This window comes from Struthio camelus, chromosome 2 (assembly GCF_040807025.1).
Source record: "Struthio camelus isolate bStrCam1 chromosome 2, bStrCam1.hap1, whole genome shotgun sequence".
Taxonomy (NCBI): Eukaryota; Metazoa; Chordata; class Aves; order Struthioniformes; family Struthionidae; genus Struthio; species Struthio camelus.
The window spans coordinates 81,073,994-81,098,771 of record NC_090943.1 but is presented as its reverse complement, the minus strand read 5'-3'; the positions used below and the strand labels follow the sequence as shown (position 1 = coordinate 81,098,771).

Here is a 24,778-nt window from a genome sequence, read left to right as displayed (position 1 = left end):
AAATAAGACCTCTTAGAACTTTATAAAGGGCCCCATGTAACTGTCATCGTGATTTTGAGTGGTCTGCTCTTCATTTCTTCATTCTGTCTGGCTTGCTCTCCAGTCGTTCATTCCTGCATGGATAAAGACTTACGTTGTGAGAGTAAACTGCAGCTCTTCTAGCAATGCTTTCCTTCCTGGGACATCACATTATGTCCGTTTTTCTTCAGAATTGCAAAGCGTTTGCAAAGTAGCAAGCGGTCTCAACTGCCATGGCAAAAGAACATAACAGGTTTTTGGAATAGCTAACAACACCGATTAATTCAAAATCTTAATATAGTAGCTGTTACTGTTGAAGAAAATTGTAGGTGTTAAGGGTACCTGTAACTGTTAGGTAGAAAATACCATGGTGTGTGTGGGTGTGTGTGTGTGTGTGTCTGTGTCTGTGTCTGTGTCTGTGTGTGTATCACACATAACATAGAAGCCATCTTACTTTCCGTTTTGTTCTGTCAATAAATACATGTTTTCTGTCCTATTTTAGCTGATCATTCCACTTACATTCCCATGTATCATTCTTCTCCCAGAATATATGCATATCATGAAGAGTCCAGTCCGTTGTGGTCTTCATGTAAGCAAAATTCAGTTTAAAAATTATACTAGGACAGGAGTCTAAGTACACATGTGCACGCATAAGGACACGCATTCACCATTTTCAAATATATATTTCAATAGGAGTAGTAGCATTTTTAGCAGAACAGCCCCAAGGGGAATATATGTCCTATACAGTGTATTATGTCCATTATATCAAGTATAATAGATGTATTATTTTAATGGTCTTCACTTACCGTTATATAGTTGTGTGTTGTCATGTTTTTGTGTTAGACTGTTCTTGCGTTTGCTTTGAGCAGAGGGTTGAACTAGAGGATCTCCAGAGGTCCCTTCCAACCTGAACTGTTTTATGTTTCTAGATGTAATTACAACATTTACTTGATATTAATATAAATATTTTTCGTATTTTTAGTTATCTGACACCAAATACTTCTGTGAATTATAAGGAGAACATTATTTGACTCCGTTGTTGAAAGGGGAGATAATTGTGGGACAAAGAGAACTTGAGCATAAATGACATTTTTCTACAGTAATTTGTTTAGAGGAGAAGATTCAAAACTCAAAAGTGGGACAGGTTCCAAGATACTCTCAGGGATGTTTACTTTTAATATTTGAAATAAATATGTACTCAGGATATATTTCAAACATTTTCAAAGATAAACGTATTCATGCCAAAAAATCTGGAAGCTGAGAAACATTCTACAGAATATCATACTTAATTAGTAAGAGTGTGCTTTATATTAATGATTTTAAAGGATAATCTGTTCAGTGTGGTTTGTCTGCTACAAATTTGATACAACATGACTGCAAATATTTTGTGTTAATGATTATATTAGATAAGGGTTTCACGTTTAAAGGAATGTGTGGCTGTACGATACTGCTGTTACCGTGCTTCACTCAAAAGCTGAAGCATTTTTGCCGTGGGTATGGTCGTATGTTATGCCAATGCTCATATTCCTTCTCCTTCCCTCAGCCTTTTCACAAAATTTCCACTTGTCTGAGTGGAACTTTCCTGGAAGAGTAGCACTATGATACTTAAGATCCATCAAGTTTCGTGATGCCATTTAAATATAGTGTTTAGAATAACTGTGAAAGGGAAGACCAGTGCTATTTGCTAGTGCATTGCAACAGATTCCATCCTTATCTTTCAGCTGCTTTACAATGAGTGTGATTTATAGGAAGGAATTTTTATTGGGTGTTTCTGTTAAGTCAAATAAGCTGGGAACCAGCTTGTACCGCAAGGAGTAAAATCTTCAGTTTTGTCATGCAGTGAAAATTAATGTTTGCTTGAGACAGTGAGAAATGAACAGCCTTACTTCTTTGCTTCTGCTCAACTTTATAAGAAAAAAGATCATACCAAAAAAGTATGTTTTATTCCTTGGCAGTAGTAAATGTTTCTTCTGGCAATTGATTTTCTTCTATTACAAGATTATTCTTTCTTTATTTCTGTAGGTGAATGACTTGCATAGAATTTTGTTTCATTTTTGCTACCAGAGTGTCAAGATCCACAGTCCAGCATGACTCAGCTAGGTACCTAATTCACGTATAGACAGATGCACCTCTGTTTTAGATGCTTAGCCCCTAATTCACGTATAGACAGATGCACCTCTGTTTTAGATGCTTAGCCCTTTGGGGAACAGGAGCAGAGGTGGCCTCTAATCTTTCTTACATAGGGGCATTAGTCATTTAATTAATACGTGAATGGCTCTGTAAGTCAATGACTGTCCTTGCGTTTTATTGAAGATACAAGCTCTGAATTTCCTTCCCTTCTGGAAATTCTCCTAAGCAATCCAGCGAAAGAGACAAAAAGCTCCTAGCCTTAGTTTGCAGATTTTGCAGCACAAGGCAGTAATTCATAATGATATTCAGAGTTCACTTGCTGTTTGGAAGATCAGCTGTGCAACAGGAGGAAAATAGATTGCTTCATTACTTACTCCTCTTAGGAGAGAAGTTACAGGATCTCTTAGATTGTGTGCTACACAAAGTGCTCTTAAAGTAATATGTTTTATACATTATTTGGATTTCATAACCCAGGGTTATTCTAGCAAATAATCAGAGTGCTGATTTTAATTAGAGGAAAATGCGCAAGATTAGCATGAGTGAGTATATGCAAAGCCATACATTTGCGTGCAAAATTTTTGAAGGTGACACTATTAAAGGGCTGCTCTCAGGAAGGGAACATTATGTTCTGCAGTTTTAATTTATCATTTGCAATGGAGCAGTGTGTCAAGAAATAGTTTACCTTTGGGAATGTTGCCCCTCTGCATCCTGTGGTTGGGGGGTTTGCATTATGCCTGACCTCTCACCTGCTCTGTTTGACTGAAAGCATTCACTTTTCTGCTGTGTATTTCTGGGTTTTGTTGTTTGATCTTTTCTAGCTCCTCAGACCTGGAACTCCTGTGCCTCCCCTGCAGGCAGGGAGATTGCTGATTATGTATAATATTTTCACTCTGACTCTACCCTAGTCCTTCAGAGCACTTTGATCATTTAGACTAAGGTATGTGGAGCCGGGGAGCCATCAGGTCTTTGCCAGAGTCTTCTTTTGCTCAAATCTAGGGAGAGGAGATGGGACTAGTTTGGGAAGACATGCTCGGTGCCCCCCTTCTCTTTGGGTATAGCACAGAGCAGCCCAAGGTTGCTGTGGTCTGTGATAGGATCTAAGGAGTGGTGGGCTTTGCCTTAAGCAGGTCTCCTCTGTCCAACTTCCGGATCTCCAGGAATGCCCGGGTTGGAAGGAGCTATGGCTCTTGCTGTGCAGGCAGTTGCATCCCCACAGAGGTAGCCAAAGGGAGCTCAGTCCTGAGACTGCTGCCCGTTTGTGTTGCTCATATGAAGGTGAGCAGCTGTTATTCAGTTTAGAAGAGCAGTAACTCAGTAGACGTTGAGCTCGAATGGATGTCTGGAGGCAAGGTTTCTTTTGGGGCCCCTGGAGAAAAGACTTGATCTTCTATTAGCCTGAAGGTGCCGTCTGAAGCTGTTACCTTCAAAAGAAGAGCAATAGCACAACCCGTAAATAGGAAAGACTGTAATCTCTTTGACTGCAGCCTCCTGCACAAACACAAGCAGAGCTGAGCTCTAGTAGAACTGTACTCCAGTGTAGGAGCCTGGCCTAGGATTCAGTTGCTGTGATTTCTTCAAACATGGCTAATAATGGGCTGTAGCTGTACAGTGAAGAAGAGCTGAGGTTTTTTTTCACACAAATGTAAAAATTCATCATGCCATAGTCCAAACAAAAATTAATATACATTAATTAAGGAAGGTTATATCGAATGCATTTTTGCCCTTCCTATGGGAACAAAAAGCTTATTTTAACTCTGCCCCATATCCTTTGTCATGTCTGCTGTATTCAGTCCTTAAATTATAGTTGCCTCAGGTGAATTAGCATATAAAATTGCAATACAATGTGCTCTTTTCCGATCTGCATTGTAAAGAACACCAAGCAACCTCTCAAGGACAGGGTTTATACCAACAAGAACAACAGTATCATCTGAAAAATGAAATTAGCCTCCAAAAAATACCCGATAAAACCAAATACCTCTCCACTTTCTGCATGGCCCGTGTGAGAGACCCCATTGCTAATAAATGTCTCTATAACTTTATTAGTATGCAGAACTCTGTATGATCTGTTTTAGTTGTATTACTGAATTAGGAGGTCAATAGGTGTACACTGTCGCTTCATGAGGTCTTTGCTAACAATTCCTAATTGCAGAACAAAAGCAAATACTGTGTTATACTTTTACCTTTTCATGGACAAACTGTTCTTGAAGTTTTAGAAGTATTTTTAAAAAGTTGACACTTCTCCTGTTGGCATTCTTTTATTTGTTCTTTTCCTTTTCCCTTTCCCCCAACATCTTGGAAGTTAGTGAATGGTTTCACTTGGGATTAGGTACCAACCAGGATTTTCTTATTTCATATAGATGATTTCAATGTATTGTGCACAATAAAGCAATATGAAATGTTGATATGTATTCTGAGTATTGTTATTTTACTACTGTACACTGAGTAATTATGTTAATTGCGCCATGTTAAATTTTCATTATGAGTAATTAAGAAATGTTTGAAATTACAACAATTAATAAACACACAGACATTGCAATATGACCTGGTTTTTATATTTTTGAGAAGAATTGTTCTTGAAAGACACTATCGTTTTAGCAAGATTTGCATGTAGTGAACTAACACATTTTCCTCTATGCACTTCTAAAAGTCTTTATTAACAGAATGTGTTGCGAGGTTGCATTTTGTTGTTATTTGTCTTAAGATTTTAATGTACATCTCTAAAGAGCAGGAGGATTTTTGTACATTTGGCCGTGATATTGTTGTAACTGCATGTAAGAGCATGCAAAAATAATCTTTCAGACCACGCAGTGGGGACATACTCATTCATGAGTTTCAGATAATATCAAATACAAATGAGGAAGAAGAAAAATCATAGCTAATAAATGGCAATTGCGTCACGGACAGTTAAAGCAGAATAAAGTCTAGTTGGAAATCACCCTAGTTACATCAGTCTCCTTTCAGAATCCTGTTCTGTTTTGGACAAAGTCAAAATCAAAGTAAAATAGAAAAATGACATAACGTCTTTATGTATCCTATTTAATACTCTGTGACATTGGCTCATTAATTTCAATGGGTGTTAGGTTGGGGCACAGATCTTGAACCCTAAACTTATTTTTCCAAAAATAGATTACATTTTTATGTCTTCATTATAGTCTCATTTAAAGTCCCTTGAATCAGACTATTAACAAAGTGTTACCCTATTTCAGAAAATAATACAGATAAATCTAAAATTCCGTTCAACACTCCCATGGCACTTTTCCTCTTCAAAGCACTTTAGAAATGCTGATTAATAATAACATTACTTAAAAGACTAGATTTTTTAAAATTCAGCCTTCCAAAAGCTGTATTCTCTGCAGGGAGGGGGATAGCAAGGGAATAAGGCTGGTTCAAGTAATCAGAACACTTAGCCTGCAGCGATTAAACTGAAGAATCACTTCCCTTTGCAGAATCTTTCTTACCTTGGGCTAGTGGAAAGATAAAAAGAAAGATGACAGTGCAGCCTAAACAAGAGAAATAAATCTGTTGGCCTGTAAAGAAAGAGCCGATTAATTACATGTATTTGCACTACCTGGGTTAATAGGTTGACTAAGAGCTCCTTTCTGTACCTTTTCCAGTTTGTGTACATGACAAGAAAAGTAAGCAAAGTGAATGAAAAAAGAAGTTTATTTAAATGACCAAAAGATATCAATTTAGGTGGCTAATGAGTCAGATGAAAGGGACTGATGACAAGGCCTTGATGCACTGCTTCAGTTTTGACATGAGCTCTGATGAAGCCGCCTGAAGTGCCTTTGCATGCACAATGTAGACACAAATCTAGCCTTTGGGACACGTTAGGACAGATAAGCTGTATGAATTAGTGGATGGTTTGTGGTCAGCTGAAGAGCTCTGGAAGGTCTTTGATCTCCAGATCTTAAGCCAACTGGCAAGAAAGTAAGAGGAAAATGGCCTCCATTGGTAAGAGGCCTGAATATTTGCCATCTTGCTGTGCAAGAGAAATGGAGAATATGAAAGCATTCTGTTGAGAGAGGAGTAAAATAAGTATTAGGACGAACAGTAGATTGAATGGACGTCAAGCATGGCGTTGAGATATACAAAGGGGATGACACCGTAGTAGTGCAAGTCGTGCAGTAGCTTTCGAACAAGCCAGTTTTTACAGGTCTAAAACACATCCTTGTAAGCTAGATAGAACTTCATTTAGTTCATTTCTAAATGTTAAAGAGAAGGACCCTGGGTAGGGGCCTGGCCATGCAGAGGTGTGGCAAAAGCAGGACCTGGCTGAGGAAAAGGTTGGTGGACAAGGCAGAGAAGGGAAGAGCTTGGCAAACTGGGCAGAGATACACACCTGACTAGCAGATATGCGTGAGGCAGCAAAGGAACGTGAAAGCTTAGTGATTAGGAACCGAAGGGTTGAGGGGGTGCAGTTAAGGGACAGAAAAAATATTAGTCAAATAATAGAGTGGACAGGGAGCAGGCCTGAGCAGGTGAGTTGAAAGCAAGAAAAAAAAGCCAGATGGAGGCAGGAAATACATGAAATGGAAAAGTTAAGTTTCTGGAAGCAAAGAAACAGGAGGATGAAGGTGGCTGGGTTAAAACACAGCTAAAGGGGAGAGAAACCTGCCAAGGATCATGCATCTGAGACAGCAGTTTACTGAAAAGCTGTGATTGTATCGCACCCCAGCATGACTTTCCATGGCATGTTCAGGGTGAAAGTATCAGAATACTTTTTTCTTGCCTTTGCCCAATGCTGCTTGCTTCCATATATATTACTCTGCAGTCCTTCTTACAGCTGTGCCCTTTGTCAGTCCTAGTTCTCCTCTTCTCATATCCTTTTCTTGCAAACGATAGAACCAGCATTTTTAATCTTTTAAAAGAAATAAAGACTTCTGTATTGGTTACTCTTTTAGATATTTGGTTCTCATACAAGTAAATCTCAATTGATACTGCCAGCACAGATATTGGTGGTTCACATACTTTCATCATTCTATGAAAGTTTGAGGGTTTCTTCCCTGAAACTATCAAAGGTGACTGTTCTGCTCCCTGTAGGGTTTTATCTGCTGTACTACCTATGACTGAGTTTATTCTTGATGAAAAGATTTTTAAAAAAGAAAATCAGTGAATGGTACATAGCATACAATGGCATCAGTGAGGGTATTGTTCCTCTTTGTCACGGGCCATGCTGAATACCAGCCTTATATCTTGAAATTGTTCGGCCTGTGATCAGAAACGGTGGAAAAGTGAAAAAGCAAGTGATGCTGGATGTCGAACTTCTGAGGGGAAAAGGGAATGCAAGACTTCTGCCTGGTCTTTTGTACTGTCGCAGCAGTCGTGAGCAAAGTGCACCTGGGTTTTTGGGGGCACAGCAGAGCAAGCGTGTGGAAGGTTGCTTGGTCTTTCCATCTTCTCCAACAATAATTTATCTCCGCAGAGTTTCAAAATAAGATTAGGTAAACATGCATGGAGGTGAAATTCAGCATTGTTCTCTAGCTCAAAGGGCCTGTCCTCCTGATTCAGTCATCAGGCTAGGTTCAATGGGAAGCAGCTAAAGCAGTGTCTCTGGCCCGCAAGTTTTGAGGTGCTCACTCAGTAGGAGTGCATGATCGTATAGCAATTATGTCATCGCTCTTTCCTTGACAAATGATTGAACGAGGCTAATTTTTGGGATAGGGATAATTACAATATTATAGTCAATTAACGTTAGGTAGTGAAATGGATTCACGTGCGTGTCCTCTAAAATGCCAGGGATTACAAATGTTTGTACGTATCCTTGACAAAGGAAGAAAGGACTTGGGTACCTAAAAGCTGTTTTTGGCCGTACACTGGGAGTGGGATTCAGGTGACTAAAGGTAAACATTAAACATTAAAGACCATATGGTATCTTATCTTGTTTCTAGCTGCCCTTCCAGAAGGGTGTGAGTCTTCTATAGGTCCTGTGTTGGACTATGTGGATTTGGCAACTGTCTCTGCCTTTGAGTTGCATGAGTCTCCTCTGTTAACAGCTTAGTCAGATCAAACAAGGAGTCACTAGGCAGAAGGGAGAGAGAGCGGCTGTGTACAAACTGCTGTGACTTACAGTTCCTTCACGTGCAACGTATGACGCCGCTCATGATGCTGGAGGCTACACACTATGGAGAGGGGTGGAAAGCAAAGTCACAGGCACAGTGGTTGCTGTGGGAAGCCTATCTGCAGGCAGTCCGGAACTACGTACTGGAGAAAATCTCCCTGTGAAAAATAACAAACCTTTATCCTTTTAAGTCACGTGGGTTTTGGGTCGTGGCACCCCCATCTTGCATCTAACTATGTATTAGAAGATTTCCACTTCTCGGGACAGGGGCAGGGTTCCCTTGGAATAGTGACACCTGAACCCTGAGGAGCACTTCCAGGTGCTGCGCTAATGCCAGTAATGAATATCAGTTACTCTGTGTAACATCAGTCCTTGGCAACAGAGAACGCCATACAGCAAGGGAATGTTTCTCAAATACAGTAGTGGTATTTCTGTCACTGCTCTAATATAATGAATACATGCAAATTTATTAGACTATCAGTTAAACGCACTGACTCGTGATCAAATTTATTTCATATTAATTAAATGGACAGTTTTAGCACATTTATTAAATAATGATTGAAAGCAATAATAAAAACTCTTCCAATAATAGTCCTTCCTAAAAGGCTATGAAATATTGAGGCTGAATGATCTTAACCAGCAAGGGTAATGAAAATGCATAAAACAACACGTATGTCTTGTAAATATAAATAAAACACTCATGTTAGGACTAACAGGTACAAGCAGTCGGTAGGACAAAATTCACATATATTGTAGCATACGGATACCAGTAGTTCTGGAACAGGGTATCTGTAGCATTACAATAAGATACTTCAGCATTTTGCTATTTGTTACTCTCTAGCTGCAAGACATGAATTCATGGGTAACTGTGAGAAGAAAAATTAGTGATGTATTACTTTTATTAGAGCAAGATCTATCTCTGGGGCAGTGTTCTTAGTGTGAATTAATATATCTCTTTGAGGCTTCTTGTGTTTCCAGGAGCTTAGTTTTACTACTCGTGTTCTCTCAAACCAGGAACCCTACCACTGCTGTTTAATAACTGTGCAGTGTGGCAAGTCATTTTTCAGAGAAGAGTGAAAATGGAAATGAAGTCACTGGGGTTACATCAGCAGTGAATTTGTCTCAAGGCAGCAGTAGGGAAATATTTCCAAAAGTGGAAACTTATCTGTGATGATTTTATTCTTGTTAATCTACTGGAAGAATAGTTTGCTCTACTGTTTTGCTCTGAAGGCAAAATCTGTCTTAGAGCAGCCGTCTATCAGTTTGACCCTATTAAGGAAAAATTTACTGAATTAAGTAATGCAGACATGTACTAAGGTGTGTTAATGCAACCTTATCATGCAAAGAAAAAGATGTTAAACCTGCACTGTTCAAACATTAAGTAAGCAAATGTTATCATCTTGGAGTCAAAGATTTATTGTATATTGCTAGCTTGACTGATCTTGTCCTCAGTACAAAACAATGATGGAAGTCTTACCTTAGAAAAATAACTTCAAAATTTATAGTGTCAAGAAAATCCTAATCCAAGCACCTATAGGACAACCCTTTTCTCATGATACTACTCCAAAATTATGTATATTTAATGTCTCTGTTCCTTCCTTTATGGGTAAAATTGAGGCGATAAATATAATTTTTTTTTCCTTGTCAAGCTGATGGTTATGTTTAATCGTATTATGTAAATCCTCTTAAAAAGTATCAAATCAGTTTTGGGTCTTCTAACGTGTAATGTTGCTCACATAAAAATCAATTTATTTGTAGATCAAAGGAGTTCTCTATGAACCCTGATGAAAATTAACAATGCCATTTATTTTTAGTATCATTTTCACACACATTATCCCCTCTTCTCAGGTTCCTCATGAGTCCTCACTTCTGCAGCTCAGTGACGCTTCTTCCGAGTACGTGCCGCAAGCTGAATTCCCCAGCCTTCCTACTGGTAGTGCTAGATAAAACCTTGCCGGCGTTGCAAGACTAGTTTTTATTACACATTTCAATCTGCTTTCAGCAGAGGTGCTTAACGCTGAAAAAAAGAATTCTAAATGCAGACACGCCATGGATGATAACATGCAGTCATGCCCAAGCCGAGCAGCACATAGCAGTAGCTTTGCTTTCAGTGGCATCACTTCACATCTACCTGACTCTGAACTAGAGCAGGATTTCATATATCGTTAATGCTAAAAAGCCTGACGCTCCTCTCCTTCATGCCTATTGCAAAACAGCAGGAACATAATTGAAAGAGTAGAAGTTTCACTGATGTCTGAAAAATTTTCCATGTGTAAATGTGATATAGTAGTATATTAATGAACTAGAAATATAGGTTTGTAAAGCACCACATCTGCAATGCAATCAAGTTACTGTGGAATGTTTTCTGTAGTATATAGCAAAGGCCTTAACTTCAAACTTACATGACTTAACTCTATATTAAAGCAGATTTACTGCTTTTTCAGTATGAGGCCATCTACTTTGAATTAAATTAAATTAATCTACACATTTTTACGGCTAAGATGTTTTTGCTCATCCCAAGTGTATTCTAAAATGGCTAACAATGTCTTCAAAATACTAAAACCACAGAAAATAAGTTAACTGTTGCACTTGTTGGTAGATTTTAGCACTAACTACGTAAAGAGTGGCATAGTCATACCCTCAGCTTGCAGCTGGGTTGCTGCCTTGTTGGGGTGAACCTAGGGGACAAGAGCGTGAGCAGTGCTTTCTGACTGCACGCTCGGTTGCTCTTTTGCGGATGTGTGAGTGGCTCTGTTGGAGGTGGGAGCTCTTGCTTTGGCTGCACCTTGGGGACAGGGCAGGGAGGAGGAGGCCTGTCTCCGTCGTGTGGGATGCCTGGTGGGACTGACGGCCTGTCATTATCATTAGGGGATTCTGCACTCTTGAAATGAGCTTGCACAGCTGCCACAGCTGCAGTACCCCGCCTACATTTTATGTCTGCAAAATGTGCACTGTGAGTCTTTGGACACTTTCTATCCAAAGGCCATGTTGATGCAATATGTAGAAAGAAACCAAGAAAACTCAGAATGTGATTTAGATTAAATATGTAGCTAATTAAGAATTGAATGGTATTACTGAGTTGGAATTGCTACAGCTGCTCAGAATACAGGGATGCTGGACTGTCCCAGGGTTATATCTTATTTTTAAAAAGTCTAGCTTACTGATCAGTTTGGAGTGCCTAATACTGATTTGATCTTCTCATGCTTTAGTTAAGCATGTGCACAGCAGACGTATTAGAACTGCTGAGCATTAACATATCCAGAATGCTTGTATCATATTTGATTGCATTTATTTTAGTTTTGAGCTTTTCATGATAGCCCCAAAACCTTTGCTTCTTATTAGAAGGAGCTTTTGCGTCTAGGCTTGTGTGTCTATGGGTGTGAATATCTTTGCCTGGAGTACTAGGCTGGTTCAAGGAAAGAAATCTGCTTGGGGCAGCTATCCAGATTTTTTTATACTCCCAGCTAAGGAGCAGAGTCTTTGGCTGCTAAAGGAACGATCATGTGGCTCCATCAGAAGACTGAAATTGCGAGATGCTCTGTTGTAGTTTATGTTAAGTGAGATACTAAAGGAAAAAGGAACGTTGATCTCTTCCGGATATGTGTAAAGAGTAAAGCAGAACATCTTACTGAGCTGACTTACGTATTCATCTATAGTCATGTCCAGTGGTTGAAGCTGCATTAGAAGGGTAAAGGCTACAACAAATCAGGTTTTACATTTTTTTTTTTGATAGAAAAGCTTGGTTAACATATGCTCATACTCAAGTAATTACTGTAAGTGATAAGCAACTATTAATGTGTTAGAATTACATAGAAGAAAGAGATGTAAATGTAATAGTATTTCAGGCTGTTCTTGAAAGGTGTTTCATGTGTTTGTAGGGGGAAAAATAATTCAGTTTACACAAACAAAAAACTTTTGGAAAAAAGTATAAACATGCACTGCTGTACTGCATGTGGTATCAACATAGTAGTGTTGAAAGAACTAATAATGTAAAGAGCTGATTAAATATTAAATGCAAAGAAATAAAAATGTTTAAACACCAGAATTGTATCTGAATTGCAGTACACGAATAAGATTTAAATCCTACTGCACACATTTTGTTGGTAATGTTTTGCTTTTTATAATCAGGAATGTTTCTGCATGATATAAAGTGAGTAATTCCTAAGGTCTCACATAACCACGGAATTAATTTGATAGTCTTTGGGTTTAATATCCCGGTACAGAGATTTGGGGTTGTCTCTGGGCTATGAATATCCTATTCCAAATGACCGGCTATATTTCTACCACAGCAAGCAACATTTTGAGAAGTAAAAATAATTTAACATTTGATAGTTAAAAAGATGTGATTTTCCTCTTATTCCTCCTTTCAGATATGGACACACAACTGAATGTATGACTTGAGAAAGAAAATTTTTAATAAGTACTCGTACTAATTTATCAGAACTTTTAAACGCTATCAAAAAAAATCTCTGATTATATTATCATATTATGTATAATAATCATACCTGGTTGTATTTCATTCATGAAATGTGATGTAGATTAGGTTACTAATTATATTTATTTTTCTCAACTTTCCTGTCTTTCTCTTCCTGAATGATACACTCTCATGATGATTGCTCTATGCAAATCCCTAGTACAGCTGCGCTGAAGGTGAATCAGAGTTGTTTCACTGACCTGAGCAACCACTTCCTCGGGCCCTTCCCCTCTCTGTTCTTATCTATCTTCAGCATAATGAAAGATCGAGTTGCCATTTTACAACAGTGGTGACCCTCCATAGGTGATGCGAGGCTCCTCATATATCAGAGTTGAAAGGTTCTGCTGCATGGGCTAACCCTGTCCTATCTTTTTATACATAGATATATATATATATAATATATATATATAAATTTTCGGAACTGCTCATCCGTCACTTTCACAAGCATTATATTACTTTCAGGTGCAACTTTTCAAAAAATTCTTTGTTCATTTAAACATGAAAAAAAAGTAGTAATCACAATATTTCTTTTTCATATCTTCAGTTCAGCGTGACCATCTTAAAAATGCATTGCTCCTTTCGTTTCAGAAGATTTCAAGTTCTGGCAATTAGTGTTGTATAAAGTAACTCCTACTAAATATCAGACAGACTATTTCAGAAGGGCTCGCCTTCTGGTCAGTACCATGCATACAACTAAGCCTGAGCAGAAAAGTGCAGTGGCAGCTATGAGCACTGAATAAGCAATAAAGTCAGAGAAGCACTAAGAAACCCATTTAAATTACTGCACATAATATAGAATTAATCACGTACAATGAAACTGGTCCTTCAGGGAAGACTTCCCCACCAGGAACAACAATTTTCTTGGCTTTGCATTCGCTGTAGTGCTTTTAACAACTGGTGCGCGTTTTATTTATAGTAACTTGAGCTATGAGTTCTTTGATGGGGGATGAGGACGTGCCAAGCTCTGTAAGTTGTGATATCATTCAGGTTATCTTTATAAATATACTTGCCTTTACTGTCATTGTTTCATTCTCAGAAAGACATGATGTAGCCCATACCTGAATTTTCCAACTGATGTAATATGGAAATACTAACAGAGTCCCTAATGTGTGAAATGCTTGGACGTGTAGTTGTGTAAATGTGGCTTGCTACAAAATAATACCAGTAGCCGATTAGATTAAATGACATAATGAAAATGGTGCTAGTAGGGTGTGTGTGTTTTCCCTGTGCTTCTCCATCACCCCTTTTTTTAGTGTATCTTCTGAATTGTCCCTTCATTTTCTTTCAACAAAGGCAAGTATGCCATGAGGGATCTGGTCCACCGACTGCCAGGCGCTAACAACAGCAACAGCTCATCAAGCAAGGCCATGTCTGATGACACCGTTACTGCCATTTGCTGCACTCTGCATGAAGTCATCACTAAAAACATGGAGAATGCCAAGGCCTTACGAGACGCAGGCGGCATTGAGAAACTGGTTGGCATATCTAAGAGTAAAGGAGACAAGTATGTTTCACAAATCACCTTGCACCTTTTGTAACCTCTCCAGTAGTTATCATTAGTGCTGAATGTGTTTGCCTCTTCCGTGCAATCATGAGTTCAATACTGTAGTTCCATAAGAGACCCAATGCCCAATGTGAAAGGTGGCAAGAAACGGACAGCGTCAGTAGTAAAAGTCTCTGCTGTGGTTTATTTGTGACCTACTTTCAGCAGTTATGTGCAGTTTAAGGAAGAGTAACTGTTAAGAATAACTGCTGCTTCTAAGCACTTCCAGCAGATCATTATAAGCGTTAGGTATGAGGCATTAGGTACTAGAGCTGTCACATCCGCTCTGCAGAAAGTGACATGCAGGTGGAGGGATCCTTTGAAAGGAAGGAACCTCACACAGGTTGTGCTACTGCTCCACTAGTTTGGAGCACGAAGAACGTAAAGTCGCTGTCCCTCTTTCCAGCAGCCTTCTCCCAGCCACTGGCTTGCTGGCAAGGTGGGGTATGTTAGAAAAGTGGATCCAGGCATTTTCCAGACAGCTTGCTTCTGAGAGAGCATTACAGTATCTGCAGGCTACTTTATGAGGCTCCAGAATATGCAGAAGTCTTACACACAGCTGGGACATTTTCAGAGGAGCTATGGTTTCATCTCGTCTGTTTTCCTGTGTACACACTCTGCATGAAGAGTTCACTCTTTATCCTTCTTTTGCCTAAAACATATGCCTGGTTCTCGTGTTTGTCAGCCTGCAGAAGTGTAGTGCAATGGGACTAGGCCAGTTTGAAAGCAAAAAGCCTTCACTGTAGGGTACAAAGGCTCCCACCAGTCCACCTCCTTGAAGCGGTCAGCACACAGTCTACTGCAGCACTGGAGCTCTGAAAGAGCCCCACAAAGTCAGGCCGCAACCTGGAGGAAAGATATATGCACTCTGTGTTTGGTATGAGAACTTACCCTGGCCTATGTGATCGGAGCATTGCCAATATAGTTTAATCACCTTTCTTTTCCTCTGTTGTCACTCTTTCTTTTCATACCAAATTCATTACTGAAGCATTCTCACTGTAAGGGGTAAGAAGTAACATCATAAGAAAACACGTGATTCCAGTTGTGTGAGCTCCCGTGCTCTGCTAATTTACTTACATTGGCGCTTTTTTCATGCTTAAATCTGTTTAAAATTTGCTCTATTTTTGCTAGATCAAATGTACTGATATTGAAAGCAGGCTCATACCCATATCTCTTAAGCTGAATGTTTCTTTTTTCAGAATACTGCATTTTTCTACCTGTACATTATTTGGCAGAGATTAATAATACCTGTTGAGTTTGGAATTTTAAAAGTATCATGGGCAGTTTTAGGAGGATCAAAGTGTCTAATTCCCTGTGTAAGTGTACCTGACAAATTTGAAAGACATACCTATGCTGAATGACAGTATTTGGCCACCCAGTTCCAAAATCCCTCCAAAATCAGGATACTTGTCTCTCCTTTAAAGTACTTTGAATTATAGTCATGCATTATTGCTACTAGAGGTTACACAGTTCTAGAACAAGAAAATCTGTCAGTCCATGGTGATACAAATGTTCGCCTTAAACGAGAATTTTGTTTTCACCTTTCAGAAATGTTACTTTTTGGCACCATTATTTTGGTTTGATTTCGTATAGAAAATCAATTATTTAAAAATGAAAATCACTAGTCGGTGATCTAATAGGAAATACTGGCATACTCAATTTTACAACCCTTTAAATATAACTCTAACTTACTTGGAATGAAGCATCTGTTTCTGCTAGTGCAGAATAGGAGCCTGGCCTTGCATCCTCGTAGGAGCGTAGGACCAAAGCCGATCAACGCCAAGCCGGGCAGAGCTGCCCAGCTGGCCCTTGGAGCATGCCCAGGGCTTTAGCGCTTTCTCTGTATGACAGCGTGATAGAACTGATGTCCCTAAGCTCGTACTGGCCAAACCTAGGGCTTTTCCAGGTTCCTGTTTCTCCTCAGGACTCATAGCAGGATTGGCACCAGTATCTCCCTGGTTGCTCCATGCTACCAGCACCCCGCTAGCCAGTACAGCTGGGAGCATAATGGAAATGATTATGCTTGAAAGTGTTCAGCAAATTCCTATTTATTCACCAATTACCCACCCACTGCTGTACTCTGGGTGAGAAATGAGGAAAAAAAGTACCAAATAAATTACTAGGAGAATACTGTATAAGTTAATTGAATCAACTATGTTATGAACATTATTTTACAAGCTCTGCTGTCAGTGAATCTGTGGCCTTCGCAGAGGCCACAGAATATAACAGGACCTGACTCATACCAAGACTTGCTACCCAAATCAGTAACATATGTTGCTGATTTTCTAGTTTCTGTTTGGTTTTGCAATCCTTGCCTTTTTATGAGTAAAACACAATCATCTCAATGACCACTCCAAGCTTTATTAGTCCTCACTTCAGGCTCTGGTCTTTTCAAGGTTTTCTAGGGCTCTGCTGCTTTCTACATATTACTGGAACAGCATGAGGGCTTGACTACCCAGTGTAGGCTCCCCGAACCGCCTGGGCTCTCCTCCTTGTCCTTCCCTTTTTGACCCTTCTTCACTGAGCTGAATACTCCCTGCATTTTTTTTTAATATGTGTATTACCTATCCCAAGAGGAGTGTATGATTCTAGCTGTCTGAAATAGTTCAGAGCTTCCTTGAAAAGTTTTCTGAAGAGAAAGTCCATGTGAAGTTATATATGTCTCTTAACATGAATGATTGCTGTCATTCATGTGTAATAATGTGTGCAAGATACAAGTCCAGAATTGGCTTCCAGCTGAAATTCATGATGTCTGTGTATAATCAGCTGCATCTTGAGCTGCATTGGCAGCTGCAAACACAGTGCTCATCACCCATCTGGTGTGTTTCTTCTGGCCACTGGTAAGAGGCGCTGGATGCTTTGAGCACTCTGCCATGACTTCAAGTTTGGCAGTTTACAGCGAGAGAAACTCTGGCTATAAATTCTTGTTCCTTATGCCAAAAGTTGTAGTCAGGACGTCTTCACAGATGTACTTCATACCGCTTGGGTTCTCAACAATTTTCTGTTGCTGCCTCTCCCATTCCTCTTGGCATGGTCTCAACGTGAGTCCTTGTTCTCGGTGTTCTGAGGAACATACATATTGCTCCTCACTGGATAATTAGTAATATAGAAATAATATATATTATTCTTCCTTAAAAATATGTAAGATGCCAAAACAAAAGATCTTATAGTACTTTGATAGCACAACTTTAATTGTGGGTTTAAATCCATAGCAATGCATCTGAAAATTGGAGTCTTGTGCTTGCTTAACAGTTTCTTTCTCACTCTTTCTCTCTCTCTCTCTCTTTTTAACATATGTATATAACAGGCATTCGCCAAAAGTGGTGAAAGCAGCATCTCAGGTCCTCAATAGTATGTGGCAGTACAGAGACCTGAGAAGTCTCTACAAGAAGGTAAGGCTTGGGTTTTTTTCAGATTTGTCATTTTTCATACGGTTACCCAAATTTAGGGGCTGGGAGACTTCAGACCAAAGCATTTACGTGAACTGAAAATTCACCTAGAGTTTAAAATGTTGGATACCTGAAGCGGTAGGATTTTTGTCTCCCATTTCTACTTTTAACATAAAAATAGCTTATAAAAATGTATGGTGTTAAAAAAAAGAGAGTTGTGAATTTGGTTTTCACGTGAATTTTGACAAAAAAAAGTGCTGAATCTGACAGTCCTGGAGAGTGAAGTCCTCTGTTCGCCAAACGAACCTGTGCGAACTCTCTTACTGTACCTTTCCCACTTCTGCCCCCCCCACCCTACCCTGGGGATATTGCCAGATTTTCAGCCTTTCAGCTCCCAGATTTCCTCATGGAATTGCCAGCAAGAGTACCTGAGGGAGCAATGCTTGGGGACCAGTGTACAAGTGGAGCTGGATTGCAACTTGTTAGCTTCACTTTCAATCAGCTGACAGATACACCTTGTTTTGAGACAGTCTCTAGAGAACACCATACCAGTCCCACAAGCCTCCTAGCCTCTTACATATGAATTGCAATACTGGTGATATGATCCTGTGAAGCAACATCCTATAGCTGTTTAAAAATAAATGTCTACTTACTAAATGACAACATATCAAAATAGTTCTTACAGAATATTTACCAACAGAATCACATGGCAGTATAACCATCAGCCTGCAGACTTAGTTCTCAAAGGTCTTTTAATGACATGGAATTTCACAGCTATCTAACTGATAATTTGTTACCTCGGCAAATATACCTAAGACTTCATGTGGTGCAGAAATTCATGTCCTGGCTAAGAGTAAGGCATAAGGATGGTGAAATGAGGAGAAGTTCACAAGTGGCATAGTCTGTGCTTATATGTATTTTGCACAAGAAAAGAACTTAGTTACGGGAAATGTAGGCACCAAATAAATCTCAGGCTGGCTCAAGCTGTTCTTTGGTTTGAAATGCTATTCTTTTGCATGCTTCCACCCCTGCTTGTGTCAGCCTGACGAATAAGGAAGACAATTATTAAGCCTCTCCCACTGCTCGCTTCCAGTAGCTTCAGTCACCCCAACAGCCCTAGGGATACCTTATGCACAGGCATTCCACGTAAGGAGATGGAGTGCAGCTGTCCCACTAAGAGATGGGAGCGCACATGAGCTAGAGTAGGCTTTTTTGGGGGGAGTAACATACTTGTGCGCATAGCTCGCCTTCTGTGCGGGTGCGTGGCTGCACGGTAGAAGTTGAACTTTATTGCACCTACATCTCTTAGAGGTTCTTGCAGTATCTCACTGATTTCCAGCCTTTTGGCTATCTATGTACGCAATGGAAAAGCAGTTTCTGGGGTTGCTCCATGCATGATGTAATCTATAAATTGTATGGCTTTTGGGTAAAATGCTACGTAGAGAACATTCTGTTAGCTGCCAAAGTGAATGTGCCTGGTGGTGTTCTTACGTTTTAGGCACGCTTGGGTACTCACTACCTTGTATGCTTGAAAGAACATGTTCTTAGAGCACGAATGTTCCAGTAGTTTCCTTAATTTAAGATGCTCCTGTTTGTTGAAAGACATAGAATAATCTTTATGAAGTCATAATATTTATTAAACTTGTATGTAGTAGGCTGATTGTTATGCTGGATGCCTGTTGCTACTGTTGGGAAAAGAATGTTCTTTTAATAGGAAAATTACAAAACTCCATTTTACCAGTACTGCAGCTGGTTATGTAATATAAATGTACTTGGTCAATACGATCTGTATTTTGTCCCATTAAAATACTTAGGTCAGTAAAAATGAGTGAGCATACAGCTGCTGTAATGTGATCAGCACTTTGCACTATCCTGCACTTGCACAGCCTTTTTTTGAAGTGCAGGTAAATCCCGTTGCTTAACTATCAGCAATTTCTTCATATATCCTGAAATATCTGTACAATTACTTTCAGAGAATTGGTGGCATTCAGAGAAGCACAATTTTGTACTGTAACACAGCCAAATGACAAGTATCACAGAAGAAGCAGCAGCACTTACTTACCTTTTGCCATTTGGGGAACAGTGTAATCAAATAGTTTGAACTGTGGTATGTTTTAGAGGTATGTGTTTACAGTAGAATAGATAAGGAGAGATGACTACTAAAAGTATTATCCTTTCTATTAATGAAGAAAGAAAATGATACATTTACTGCTGGTACAATAGTGGTCATTGTATTTAGTCCAAATGTATGACTGTATCAGAAGAACATGACTCATGTACTTTTCTAATTTTGCTCAACTTTACAAGCATCATCTGTCATCTCTGGCAGAATATAAACTGCACTGACAGAAAGTTCATCCAGAGCTGAGGACCGGTGTGGTAAGTCACCTTATGACTTGCCACACCTGTGAGAGGACCAAAAGCCAAGTGCCTAGGCACCAATTTCCTACTAGGAGCCCTCAAGCAAAGTCCTGGCTGTAAAGTGGAGATAATTGCAGGAGTCAGGAACTAGTCCCCCACCTGCTGCCATTAGCAGAGTTACCCTAAATACGGTATCAGATGCTTCCTGCAAGCTCGACCCTACCGTGAGTGGGCAAGCTCTTCAGCTTTAACTAAGGCTGAAGGTAAAGCCTTAGTTTCTTTAACTAAGAGCATTACATAGGCATATGAATGCTGCCTATGTAATGAAACGTAAGTTAAACAGCCTCTAAGAACACTGTCAAAATCAGCTGTTGTGTTAAAAAATGGTCAAAATTAAAATTGGCAGATTTCAGGGTGTCAGTTTCAGCTAAGACATTGCTTAAAAAGAATAGTAACATGCCCAAATTTCATTGTGCCGCTCAGTGTCTGACAGACATGGCTTGTTTTTCTGGGCCATTCAGTGCCAGAAACTGTAGCAGCAACTGCAGCAGCTCAGTTAACCTCATTGACCAAATCAAACAATATATCCTGTCTCAAGGTGCTACTGTATTTGGCTAAGAATACAAAGAATGTCTTTTGACAAGATAAAAATGTAAGGTCTTATCCAGCTTTTTTACTCTGCAAAAATGCAAAACTATTCCACAAAGAAGAGAAATAAAAGGAATAGAAAAATACATGTGGTAAGCCAAGTTAAGCTAGAGATAAAAGTGTTTCTGGGAGGTTCAGGCTAGCCCTTGTGCTGTGTTCAGATAGAAAGGCAAAGAGAGCGTGCGGAGCTAACCCTGCAAGCAGTGGAGCTCCAACAGCCAAAGCTCGGGGTCCTGGTGCCCACGAACTTCTCTGCAGTGATCTAATTGAGCACCCAGTGAAAGCAACGAGAAGGCCCTGTTGGTTTCGTAGGGCCTTTTGTAAGGCCTCAAAAGGAAGATTTGGAGTTTTTGCAGCCGGTTGAACTTTCCTGGGCAGATAGGCTGAGCAGTCTGCAGCATCTGGTACATCCTTGGATTCCCAAGAGGCTATTAAAAAGTTTCTGTGTTACTTCTTTCCAGTTGCTTGCAGAGCAGTAACACTGTGTTCATTTTTTAATAGTTAATGCAAGAGCAGTTGCACTTGTCTTTGAGCTGTTAGTGTTCCTTCTCAATTAGCTTTTGATTCTCTAAAAGGCAAGCTCAGGTGGAGACTGTAGCTGTTCTGGCTCAGCTGAGAGAATGATGGGGAGATTTCTAACTTCCCACAAGTTGAGGTGCCGTTGTTAAGGAGATGTTTGCTCTGTTGTCTCGGTTTCTGCCCAGAAAGCTCCGTAAGCCCACAACACCTCATGCACTGTGTTTGCAGAGTTGCGTCATGCTCTATACACACCACCACCATGTTCGAGGATTTCCAGTTAATAGCTGTGTAGTGACTTTAATGGAACATACAGACTTTTCAGACCGAGATGGAATGGAAGAGGCACAGAGGGTAGATGTCAAGTCAGCGTTCAGGTCTGTGAGCAAGGTGGCACTGTTTGCCATGCACTGTAGGCTTGTGCTTTGGAAAAACAGAGAATTTCACTCTCTAGTATGGTTAATTTGGCACAATTCCAGCAAAGTCCGGCAAGAAAAAGTTATTAAAAGCATAAATGTTTCCGGTTGCTAACATTAAAGAAGAAAGCCTGACAGAATAAGGTAAAACAATGAATGTAGTCTTGAGGTGAAGGAGTTGTCAGCCATCCATCACTTGGGACCCCTCAAATGTCAGGGGTCTCTTCTTCTACTCTGCAGCAAAGTTACTACTCTAATATTTTGTCCTAGTTGGCCAGTTCCCAACTTTATCTGCAACTAATACTATTTCAGGAAACCAGGGAGCGGTAACAAGCCGTTAGTTATTAGCACAATAAGAAGGAGAGGGAGAAGTTCAAAAAAGTGAACATTTCACTGTGCTTCTTAAAGCACTTGAACTCCAGTCTCTAAATGAAAGATTCATGGTCCTTCTCCTGTCACTCTAAATCTTGAAAAGTAAAGATCTTTGTTTTCCCGTGTAATTTTTTTGGCGGTGGGGGGGGGTCTTGTTTTTTGAGGAGACGCCTGAGAGGTTTAACTTGGAGATATTTCATCAGGGAAGAGTTCACAGGAAATAGTGTTTAGTTAGCTGAGCAATGGCTGAAACAGAAATCTAATCTGAAAATTTCCCTCCAAGAGGGAACCATGTTCAGTCCCGTATAAACAGTGTTTAAATGGATCAATGTGATGAATTTTTAAATACTGCTAAAGCTTTGCAAAGAAGAAAGAAATGATCATAGTTTTCATCAGCAGATGAAATATTTTCTCCCTAAAACTGACTTAAATGTAATATCATTTTCAAACTTCTTTGTTCCCTATGAATAAGATTTATATTTTTGTAAATGATCATTTATTTTATCGGTCTCTATTTCGGGGAATCCATTCTGAAATGCTCAAAACACAACTTTCAAAAGTGCTTAATGGTCACCTTGTTCACTGGTTCGGTCAATGGTGCAGCACTTACAAAAAAAACAGGTAGGGGAGCTGTCTAACTTGTCCCACAGATGCCTGGTACACTGCTCCTCTTCAAGTATCTTGGTAAACCTAGTCAGTGAGAGAATTAAATGCTGCTTATAATGTCCCATTATTTGTAGTCACCTAAAGAATGTGAAAGGAGCTACTATGGTGATTCTTTAAGGACGTCTCTTTCCAAGTGAGGAACACTGGGTCCCACTCCAGTCTCCAGTGTCTTAGCTGATTAAAAATTTGGGGACACCTCGGAAGATGTGGCTATGACTGTAAGAGAGCAGATTTCCATTAGCCACAGATGGTAGATGCTGTCTTTCTCGGAGTTCATGAAAATAGCCAACTGCTCTTAGCCACAAATAGCTTGTTAAATTGCATGAGGAAATATACACATGAAAATATTACCAAACCCGTAAGCAAAAGGGATGGGCAAAAAGGGGAACTAAATAAGCTAACCTGAAAGAAAATTTATTAGCTGAAAACAAGCTTCAGTTACCGTAAAGTGCATGTAATACTAAAGAGCAGGAAGAACTGTCAGGACGAATATGTTTCCTATTAATTAGGTTACCTTGCCTAACCACTTAGGCTACAGCAAAATATCTGCTTACGTTGGGTCATTATGTTTGCCTTTATTCTGTCATCCAGGATGTAAGCAGAAATCACAATGAATTTGTAGAAATCATATTTTTTTTCTATTTACTGTCACAGGCTTGTGTTCTGCATAGAATAATAGAAGTGCTTGTCCTGTTCACCTACCTTATGAATAAAAATACAACCAATTATTTGAAACTAGGGAGGCTATTACAGGCAGTTGTCCTTCAGCATGTGCTGTGCCACTTACGATGGGAAGAGTATTGTGACAAGCATTTAATGAAGTTGAAGTAGTGACTCTGAAGATGGCCTTGTCTGTCATTGGCTGGAAAAGATATTCAGAATTGCTTGAGGCCTTAAAAGCAGTTAAGCCAGGCAGGACCTAGAGGAGGACTCTCTTTTTATGTGACTTTCAGAGTAATAAACTGATGACTCTGTAGGAGGGTCCCTTATTGCTAAATGTTCCATGAAAATTGCCAGCCATGAATGTGAAAATTCCAGTTAAGTAATTTTAAAATCCAAAGCCCTTTCTTAAGTAAAATATACCTGCTCACCCTTTTGGAATATTAATAATGTCATACTATCCTATAGACTTGGAACATACCACTTGGATTTGCTTCTGGTAAGGCTATCTATGTTCAGTCAGACATCCTTAAAAAAAGGATACTGTCTTTAGGTTAAATTTATCCAGTGCAAATGTCTGTGCATAACTTAAGCCCTACGTTAAGGATTTAAATTCCAAATCCAGAGCATGATAGTTCCTTCCAAAAAGTGATTTGACCTTGACGGAACTGTTCACGTGCTCAAATTGTTCATGAGCATATGTGTTTTGCTGTACTTATCTTTCAGTGGGGCTTAATTAGCTTCTATAAGTTGGGGAGGCCTTTTCAGATGAGAATGTCACCCTTTTAGAAGAAGGATGGATTAATTCAAGGTAGCATCCCCACTGTAATTTAAAACGAAAATGGCTTTATAGAAAAGGCATTGTCTAAAGCCCATTTCTATATAACTATGAAAATACAAATACCTGATTAATGATTGACTGATTGATTGATTTATGGCAGTGGGCGGCCCCAAGCTTCAGTGTGGAGGACAGAGGATTTTCACCTACCCATCAGTCTGGGTCATGGCACGCTCAGCAAACTCCCTCCCAGAGCCAAGAAACCAGAATCTATTCCCAAACCCAGGTATTCTGGCTGTCAGCTGACCAGTCTTGAATTGTTATGTATAATGCATACTTAAATTTGTACCCAGGAGACTTCTGCAGGTGTTTGAATCAAAAGTAATAAACCTTACTAGAAGATCTATTTTTAAAGTGCACATTTTAATTTGCTGAACCGAAAGCTGCTCACTGCACTTCCCTGAGCAGTCCCGTGCACTTCAGCAAAGCGAGCATGGTATGCAGGATTTTGCTCTCTCGCAAGATAGTACATGCTGGGGAGAGGAACAAGTGCAGTCCCTCCCGTCTCCTTTCAAGCTTTCGATGATATGTTGTAATCTATTTATTTGTTGATTGTCTGGGCCTTTCCAACAGAAAGGCAATTATTGATAAGCACTGTGTTGCAACAGCATATGAAATTTATTTTTATCAAGCACTTCGCTTTATTTTCTAGTCCAAGTGCCATCTTTAAGAGAAAAGCAATAGCT

At 39.6% G+C, this 24,778-nt stretch overlaps 1 protein-coding gene across 5 annotated transcripts in view; it reads left to right on the top strand.

Moving 5' to 3' along the window:
- Nucleotides 1-24,778, top strand: part of CTNND2 (catenin delta 2) — a 669,170-nt gene that overhangs the window by 612,503 nt on the left and 31,889 nt on the right. For 4 of the 5 annotated variants that reach the window (XM_068931424.1, XM_068931421.1, XM_068931422.1 and 1 more), the window contains 3 exons: nt 13,977-14,187; nt 17,534-17,618; nt 24,196-24,318. In XM_068931424.1, the coding sequence (XP_068787525.1) occupies nt 13,977-14,187; nt 17,534-17,618; nt 24,196-24,318 (419 nt within the window). The remainder of the gene's footprint in view (nt 1-13,976; nt 14,188-17,533; nt 17,619-24,195; nt 24,319-24,778) is intronic. The other variant, XM_068931423.1, reaches the window with a different exon arrangement.